Source organism: Heteronotia binoei, chromosome 1 (assembly GCF_032191835.1).
Source record: "Heteronotia binoei isolate CCM8104 ecotype False Entrance Well chromosome 1, APGP_CSIRO_Hbin_v1, whole genome shotgun sequence".
Lineage (NCBI taxonomy): Eukaryota > Metazoa > Chordata > Lepidosauria > Squamata > Gekkonidae > Heteronotia > Heteronotia binoei.
The window spans coordinates 123527719-123537402 of NC_083223.1; the positions used below are offsets into that span (position 1 = coordinate 123527719).

Below are 9684 nucleotides of genomic sequence, written 5' to 3' on the forward strand. Positions count from 1 at the left end.
CATATTAGGCTACACCCCCAGACCCCAAGCCAGCCAGAACTGCGTTCCTGCTAAAAAAAACACACCAAACAAACCCCTGATGGGGACTGCATCACTCCAGTCTTATTCCAGTTTGCTTCTAGGCTCTATTCAAGGTGCTGGTGACCAATGTACCAACTTCTTCCTTATGTACATACCTCAAGGACCAACTTCTCCCGTATGTACATACCCATTTACTCTTTTCATCTTTGGAGGCCCTGCTTTCCATGCACCATCAAAGGCTAGAGGAAGGGTGTGTGTCGTTTCCTTAAGAAAGGACTGGCTTGGTTGTGGCACCAAAACTTTGGAACTCCCTCCCCAGGGAGACTCATCAGCCTCTTTATCGGTGTCTTCTTCCAGTGTTTCATTTAGTATACCAGTATTGGCCCTCCCTCCTGGTTCTGGTATTGTTTGTTTGTGTTTTCACTGAATCATTTTATAATTTTAAATGTTTTTAATTGTTTAAATGTTTTTATGTGCACCATCTTGGGAACCCAGATAGGGTGAAAAGGGGGCATAAAAATGTTTTCAATAAATAAACCATAGAGATGTATCTGAAAAGGCCCTTTGTATTAGGAGAGAACACCTTTTATGGAATGTGGGAAGAGGAAGGGAAAGTGGTTGTGAGCAGTTCCTTGGGCAGGGCCAAATTAAGGCCAATTGATGCCCCAAACATGGCCCAACACAGGTGCCCCTCATTCCTTCGACTGCTTAACTGACAAGAAGCTATTAAGACTCAATAAATGCTGAAGTAAGAGATTAAAAATTCAGTTGTCTTCCAGGCCATCCCCCACAACTATATTAAATATAAACTTTTTTTAAAAAATTAATACTAAATAGCAGCAAACAATAGAGGCAAAAATTTAAAAAAAAAACCAACCCTGGGTGTCCCTCCCCTCCCCTTTACCTTGGTGACCTAACCACATGCTTATTTTGCTTAATGGTTAATCCAGGGCTGCTTTAGGGTAGAGAACAACAGGGTATAAAATCCAACCCTTCTTTGTATGCGTGTACAGTCCTGTGATATCTTAAAGACCAACTGATTTACTGGGCATAATGTTGCATATACATCAAAAAGTAGCTCAAGGTGCAAGCTACCTATGGGGGATGGGGAAGAGTTGCTGTTGAGAGAGACGACATCACAGTTCCTGTTGTGCCGGTCACCGCTTGAGACTAGTCCTCAAGCAGTAAATACGTGTCCCTTGGACGACGTAGGTCTTCACGTCACTTGCGAGAACGTGAGCGCCTTTTTCAGAAAACACCGCAAAGGCGAATCTGACCAACAACAAGGCTGTGATCACACATGCTAAATAATGCAGTTTCAATCCACTTTCAGTACATTTTCAAACTGGTTTTTACTGTGTGGACTGCCAAAATCCAGTTTGAAAGTGCACTGAAAGTGGATTGAAACTGCATTATTTAGCATGTGTGACTGCAGCCCAAGTCTTTCTTTCCTGCTCCCGTGCAGGCTTGCCTTCACTTTCAGTCTACTTCCCCCCACCTCCGCAGCGGCTCTCCGCCTTCTGACACTCCCTCCCTGCCGCACTTCTTCCTGGACTTCGCGTCTGCAAGCGGCTCCCTTGTCAACCGTCCGTTCTGCCAAAGCAAAGAGAGGTGAGTTGACGGCGCCCAGCAGGCAGAGCTGAGCCAGGAGGATGGAGAGGGGGCGGCTCGGGCTAGCGGGAAGATCTGATGTGGGCTCGCTTGGGGAAGGGCAGGGAGACGCCGACTGAAGTCTGATGAGGGCTCTGACGTTCCTCGATGCAAGCCGGTGTCTCCTTTGGAGGGGGTGGTGCTCTCCCATGGCTCTGATGCAAACGGAGGCAGTAAAATCCGGGATTTCCGCACCAGGCTCCCATGTGACACTGCACGCGGTTGGGAATAGGGAGGAACCAGTAGCGTGCTTTAAATGAATCCGCGTGGAGATTTAAAAAAAAAAACAACCCCTGTCTACGGCAACCCTTTGCTATTAGTGTATTGGGGGAGCGTTTGCGCCAGGTAATTTTGGCATTGCGTTATGGCTTCCCATATGTTCTCCCGAGCCTTAAAAGAGACTTCTGGGGATTCAACATAGCCCAGTAAATCTCCCAGCGCCTGCATCGCAAGGCATGACTGCTTAGAGGTACGCCTGGCTGAAATGAATGAGACTTTCATCCAAACAAACGGGATTCAAAATGGGCTGCGCTGCCGCTTCTCTCCGTGCGTCCCTCTAATTGTTTCCATGCCAGCAGTTCACACGTCTCCTCCCCGTTCTCCTCCTCTGCAAGTACTCAAGACAGGCTTTCTTATTGTGCTGCTGACACCCGGCTTGTGTGCGATGAAAAACGTGTGGCATGTGGGAGTTCCAGAGACCAAAGCTATTTGTGAATCCCGTGGAGTAGCTTGCAAGGAAACTGTGGTGCTCCGAGAAGCAGGAGGAAAAGAATACCACCCAGTCGAGTGGGGCTTGTTTGGCTTCTCAGACCTCCGTGCCTTGAAGCGCCATGACCAAATTAGGTTTGGTGCAGTTCAGGAAGGAAATTACTCATGCGCTCTTCCTACTTGTTTGCACAGCAATGCTTTAAAGGTGGCTATAAGCCTGTAGTGCAAAAAAACCGATTTCCCTTCTCACCTGTGATAGGAACCTGAATATGCATTGGTTTTAGCATGTCTCTGACAAATTCTTTCTTAGCAGGGGAGGCCAGCCATCATTAGAGAATCTATTTCACACTGGATTAATTTGACAGTTGAAGTATACTTGGGTAATTTTTTTTTTAACTGTTCCATCCTGAAACAAGGGATATATTTATGTTTATGACATGACTATTGTAACAGTAGAGACAGGATTATTTTCTCACATAGAATTTGGCTCTATGAAAAACATGTCGAGGTTTTTTGAAGAAATGGTTGTCTCTCTACATTTTTCAGACTACTGGAACTGCTTCCCATTTGAAATTTTGAATTTCAAGGTGATCATGCGGATGCTCCTATGTAATACTTTGTGGCTTAATCCTTAAAATAGGTCTTGAATGTTTGTTAAGTCCTGTTTATGGGTTCAGTTATGAGAATATATATGATTTCTTGTACAGTAGTAATGATTTTATTAGCATACTAATTAGAAACAAGCTTTCAAGTGGTGAAGAGGTAACTGGATTCCACAGGTCAATATGACTGGAATTCTGATATTGCCTTGCCTTTTGGCTTAGGCACATTTTGAAGAGGTGGTTCTGCTGAAACATTGCTGTCTTTGTCTGTTTATGGTATAACTGAGTTCTGTCCTTTTTAATGTATCGTTCCAAGTGGGTACCCAGCACATAGCTTCTTAAAGGGCACACCTAAATGTGCAGCATGTAAATGAGACAAACATGCCTTTGAAAACATGGTTCACTAAACAGAAACATGGTTCACTAAACACTAAACATGGTTTTCTGTTCACTAAACAGAAAGCCACAATTAGTGACTGCTCCTTATTGTATATTTAATGTCCAACTCAGAATTTCTGCCACATAATGTATATAATGTTACTAGTGGCAGGGTACCAATTCACATGATTCCTCAACCATCTATAATTTTTCTATACCGGTTTACATATTATTGAAATCATGTTCTGACAGCTTTTACATTGCTTCATGTGGTCATTGTTATCTTCACACTGTGAACTATTTGTGTACATAAATTTAGTACTAAATAGGTCAATTTCTCCATCTCAGACCAAATGATCATAAAGGTTTGTACTGACAAGATGATGAAAACTATATAAAGTGCATGGTGAAATGCGCACTATTACTACATTGCTACAGCAAAGTTACCATAAATGTAATGTGAAATAATTTAAATGTACTGTGATATAATGATCTTAAAATCTAAACTCTCAGAGTTTGAAAAGCTGTACATATTGCATGAAAATATGAATACTCTGTGTATACACCAATTTATACCCTGCTGTTCTCTCCAACAGGGACCAAAAGCTGCTTACATCATTCTCTCCTCCATTTTATTTTCACAACAACTCTGTGAGGTAGATTAGGCTGAGAGAAAGTAAGTGGCCCTAGTGAGCTTCCATGGCACAATTGGGGATTCATATCTGGGTCTTCCAGATTCTGTTTGAATACATTTAACCTCCACACTACACTGGTGTACCTGGAACAATGTAGATTTACATACATGCACACACTATTCATGAAGACAGATAAATACTGTTCTCATAATGACTCTTTCCTAATGCAGACCAGGCCTGAAGAAAGCAACCATTTATACCCTCAGATCTGTAGTTGGCATTTACAATATATTACATACCTGGGTGCCAATACCTGTACAGGGGTACCTAATTATACCTGCCCTGCATACATTTCAGTCATGTACATTTGGAGGCCTCCTGGTTTGGAGGCCCTCCCCTTGCTTGAGGGTTATCAGAAAGTGTGTGTGGGGGGGAAATGTCTGTGGGGCACTCTATTATATCCTATGCAGGCCTGGCAGATGGGGTTCTGCCACCCGAGACAGAAACCCAATGCATGCCCACCCCACCAGAAGAAGTTTTAGCACAAATGGGGGACATGATAACAGCACCCACAGGTGACATCATCACATTGGGCACTTAGTTTCTGGACGCTGAGAGGCCGGGGGAGCTCCTTTGACCCTTCAGCACCCAGAAAGAACACACCACACTTCCACTCCTCAGCGGTCTCCAAGTTCGGAGGGCACAGAGGACTGGAAGCACCATTCTTTCTGGGTGCTGAGGGGCCAAGGGAGCTCCTCCAATCCCTCAGCACCCAGAAAGAACATGCTGCGTTTCCACTCCTCAGTGCTCTCCAAGTTCAGAGGGCACCGAGGACTGGAAGTGCCATTCTTTCTGGGCGCTGAGGAGCTGGGGGAGCTCCTCCGACCCCTCACCGTCCAGTTGGAGGCTCAGGGACAGTGCGAGCAGGGAGGGAGCACCCACCCCCACCCTTGCTGGGAGCTGGCACCCTAGGCAATTGCCTAGGTTGCTGACTCCCACATGCCGGCCCTGATCCTATGGAGACCAATTCCCATAGGGTATAATGGAGAATTGATCTATGGGTATCTGGGGCTCTTGGGGGGGCTGTTTTTTGAGGTACCAAATTTTCAGTAAACATCCAGTGCTTCTCCTCCAAACACCCCCCAGAGTTTCAAAAAGATTAGACCAGTGGGTCCAATTCTATGAGACCCCAAAGAAGATGCTCCTATCCTTCATTATTTCCAAATGGAGAAAGGCAGGGCTTTTTTTTTTGAGCAGGAAAGCACAGGAACGCAGTTCCGACTGCTTTGACATCAGGATGTGTGACCTAGTATGCAAATGAGTTCCTGCTGGGCATTTTCTACAAAAAAGTCCTGTGTGAAACAATGGTGACATCAGGGGGTGTAGCCTAACATGCGAATGAACTCCTCCTGGGCTTGGGCTTTTCCTATAAAACCTTGAGGGAAGGCATTTAAAAAGTGTGTGGTCCTTTTAAATGTGATGGCCAGAACTCCTTCAAAGTTCAATTGTGGTTGTCACACCCTTGCTTCTGGCTCCACCCCCAAAGTCCCCAGATATTTCTTGTCGGACCTGGCAACCCTATGATTCAATGGCTGCTCTTCTTGGACAAACTATACGGAAGTAGTTACTAAGAAAAGTATGAGCTACTGCAGTTTCAGCCATTTTAATCCTCCCCTAACACACACACTGTGTGTCTATCTGAAGAAGATGATATTGGATTTATATCCTGCCCTATACTCTGAATCTCAGAGCAGTCACAATCTTCTTTACTTCCCTCCCCCGCCGCACAACAGACACCCTGTGAGGTGGGTGGGGCTGAGAGGGCTCTCACAGCAGCTACCCTTTCAAAGACAACCTCTGCCAGAGCTAAGGATGACCCAAGACCATTCCAGCAGGTACAAGTGGAGGAGTGGGGAATCAAACCCGGTTCTCCCAGATAAGAGTCTGCGCATTTAACCACTTCACCAAACTGACTCTCAACTTGTATTATAATAAACAGCCCTTATACACCCTGCAAACTAGTCAGGTTTTTTTTTTCTTCCTTAGGAAGAGGAGATCCTTACAAATTTGTGTTCATGAATGGCAAATATTTTTTAGGACAAAGTTGCTTTCATCAGAAGTGATATTGTAGAAAACAAATTAAGATGTGATGCTATAGAAAACATTTTTATGTTATATTCCTAGACCATTTCATTTAAAAATATTACAAACCATGTTTTTGGTAAACATTCTGAAGAGTTAATTAAATATATGAAAGAAATTAACATGTTAACAAAATATGCAAGACAACTGTATTTTATGGTACGTTCTTTAAAATGATAGGTTGCGGTATGAATAATCAAATTTTGTGTGAATAAGAGAACCACATACTTAATTTGTTTCCTTTGCAGTTTTCTCAGCAGCTCCCCAAAGGGGCAAGCTGCTTGGGAAACTGAATGGTGGCTTGCCTCTTTGGGAGAGGGAGCAGCTTCAAAAAACAAACTTCAGAGGAAAGCTCTGCATGCTCTGTTATATGCTCTGTGGATTGCTTCTTTGGGTTTCAGTCTCAGCTGGGACAGAACAGAGACGAAAGAAGATTGAGCAAAGCAAGTAATAACTTATTAAATAACAATTCATTTGTAGGCAACAATGAACGTTGAACATGAAATCAGTCTTTTAGTTGAAGAGATTCAGCGGCTGGGGACCCGAAGTAAGTAATAAGATTTTTGTGGTTTACAAATAGCAGCAAAATATTAGGCAAATACCTGGCTCATTCTCAAACCATACTCTTTTTCTTTACATATTAGTAAAGATTTGTCTGCTCTGACCTGAGTGGCCCAAGCAAGCATCAGACCTCAGAAGCTAAGCAGGGGGTTGGCCTTGGTTACTATTTGGATGGGAGACCTCCAAGGAAGACTAGGGTTGCTATCAGAGGCAGGCAATGACAAACCATCACTGAATGTCTCTTGGCTGGAATATCCTACAGGGTAGCTGTAAATCAGACGTGACTTCTGCTGCTGCTGCTGCTGTATTTTTGTAGATGTGTGAATGTGGATGTATGTGTGCTTGTGTGCCTGGAAGTTATGGTGGCTTCAGTGACCCCTACTGGGGCCTGGGCATTTTCAGAGAGGTGGCTTTATGTGCCTGCCTCTGCACCCTGACCTGATATTCCTTTGGAGATCTCCCTTCCAAGTACTTGCCAGGGTTGGCCCTGCTTAGCTTCTGAGATCTGATGAGACTGGGGTTGCTTGGCTGTGATCTGATGGTAAAAAAAGTTGTCCATATGTTTGATTTTCAAACATCATAAGGAAAGATCATTGGCAATTTCAGCAGTGCCAAATTTGTTGCCACTGAAAGCATCTATGTTGCGTGATCTGCAAAGTATTCCATAATCCTCCACAATATTTCAAGAGATCCTGGACACGCACCATTAAGATTGGATGCTGATTTGTTATCTCACCTGAAAATATATGGTGTTCACAAACAAAGGAATTCCAAACTTTGTGGTCTTCCTTTGGGAAAAGTTGAACATAATCATCTACTATAGTAACTGTATCCTCATGGTTGAAGGCTGCTATAACTGTTACATCGCTACCTGTCTGCGCTGCAATAAGACACAGGAGCAACACATGTCTTAAGTGGCCAGTAATCTTCTGGTAAAAGGTCTTTGCTACCAATAGCCCAGCAGTGGTATAAATTCTGTACAGTGGTGTATTTTTGAGTTCTACCAGTGTAACAGAAATCCTGCTCCACCCAGCAGGAATAATGCAGGATAGGATCACACTGTCAGCTAATCATGAATAGCTTTTTCTGGATTTCTGATCTTGATATTATTTAAAATCCCTTTTTTTTTTTTTGCATAGGAAGCATTATTTCTGTATTGTAATACTCTTTCTTTTCTTTAGATGCTGATGGGATGTTGAGTGTGAAGTTTGGTGTACTCTTTGCTGATGAAAAATGTGCCAACCTTTTTGAAGCATTAGTGGGTACTCTTAAAGCTGCAAAACGAAGAAAGATCGTTAGTTATCCTGGAGAGCTGCTTTTACAAGGAGTTCATGACAATATTGAAATTTTATTACTGCAGGATTAACTCAGATTTTTTTGTCATTACTACATTTTTTTCAGGTAAATGAATAGATTAAGGCAAATATGCATGAAGATGTATTTATATCTTTCTAGCTGAAATGAGACTTTCCTGTTTGAGAAAGTAAACTTTTGTGAATAAATTGTTTGCAAAATGACTGTTGGGGACCAAGATGTGCCAATCTCCTGTTTTGTCTCAGGTAACCATTTTAAAATGTCAGAAGTATTGTCTGATCTTTCCAATAAATTATCAGAACTTGCAAGCTAGAGTCTGCTACAAAGGTATAAAAACCACTTAATTATATTTATGTTTTTGTCTTCTTTTCATTTGTGTCCCTGCAGGTAACTGAGCTGTTCTAAATTTGCAGGCAAAATGAATGTAGAACAAGAGTGATGGAAATACCCAAAGCTCCAATGCAGTAATTGCATTTTAAACATATATACTGGGTGCGATCACATGGTGGATTTGATCCACCATAGCCACCCCTGGATTTAATGTGCACATTCACACATGCACATCTGACCCCCATGGCCCACTCAGCCTTACCTTGTCATAGGATGGGCTGGGATTGGATTAAAGAGCCACTGGGAACTTCCCAGTAGCAAATCTCCAAAATGCATATTGTCACGTTTCCTGGCCATCTGAACAGGGCATACAATGCATGTGCTGAGCACATGCAAGAGCAGTGTGAATGTGCGGTCTGTACTACTCCCAGCAGCAGGGCATAAACTGTGGGATTGCTGTGGTATGCCTCAAAGAGCACCAGATTTCTCAAAGCCAGAAGACCGCCCTGGCAAATTTTTCATCTGATCAAACCCACTGTTTTCTCATCGCAGTGGGCTGTTTACTGTTTTCAGATCAAGATGGGTAATCATGTTAGTCTGTTTGTAGCAGCAGAAAAGAGCGAGAGTCCAATAGCACCTAGACTAACAAAATCTGTGGCACGATGTGAGCTTTCTTGAGTCACTGCTCACTTCGTCAGGTACAGCTAGAATGTAAGTCCGTCTCCTACGTCTTGGAGAGTGGAGTGATTTCAGATGCCAAATGGCAATAGCAGATGAATGATAAATAGCAGGCATGATTGGATTAGGTATGATATGCAGTGAGGTAGTAGGCATGGAAAAATCAGCATTGGTAATGAGACATGAAACATAGGTCTCAGTTCAATCCAGGTGGATGCATTGTCTTGAGCTTCAGTATCAGTAGCAATTCAGCAGTCTGTCTTTTTAATCTCCCTTTGAAATTTCTTCACTGAATTACAACTGATAACATCCTGCTTTTTCAGTCTGGTTTTAAGTTTTTGTTTGTATTTTTAGCAGTTTATATTGTTTTTAAGTGTTTTACCTTACCTGTATGACTTACTGATGGAACTTGCCCTGAGCCTGCTTTGTGGGAAGGGTGGGATATAAATTGAATAAATGAAATGAATGATAATAAAGCTCAAAACAATGCATCCTCCTGGATGGAATTGAGACCTAGATTTCCTGGCTCATTGCCAAGGCTGGCATCTCCACACATACTATCCCTCTGCATATCACACCTAATCCAATCATGCCTGTTATTGTCATTCATCTGCGATTGTCATTTGCCTGCTAATGCCATTTGGCATCTGAAATCACTCCACTCT

At 43.0% G+C, this 9684-nt stretch overlaps 1 protein-coding gene across 1 annotated transcript; it reads left to right on the top strand.

Annotated features, from left to right (window-relative positions):
- Positions 1–1511: 1511 nt before the first annotated feature.
- On the top strand, positions 1512–8360 carry ABRACL (ABRA C-terminal like). The gene is made up of 3 exons (XM_060258869.1): positions 1512–1632; positions 6617–6683; positions 7879–8360. Exons 2-3 carry the CDS (start codon positions 6623–6625, stop codon positions 8061–8063), a joined length of 246 nt encoding a protein of 81 aa, XP_060114852.1. The 5' UTR covers positions 1512–1632; positions 6617–6622; the 3' UTR covers positions 8064–8360.
- The last annotated feature ends 1324 nt before the right edge of the window (positions 8361–9684 follow it).

Excerpts from the sequence above, each read along its gene's own strand:
- ABRACL (XM_060258869.1), top strand. The coding sequence starts at position 6,623 with ATGAACGTTGAACATGAAATCAGTCTTTTAGTTGAAGAGATTCAGCGG. Across the intron at positions 6,684-7,878 it reads TCAGCGGCTGGGGACCCGAA|ATGCTGATGGGATGTTGAGT; the intron begins GTAAGTAATAAG and ends TCTTTTCTTTAG.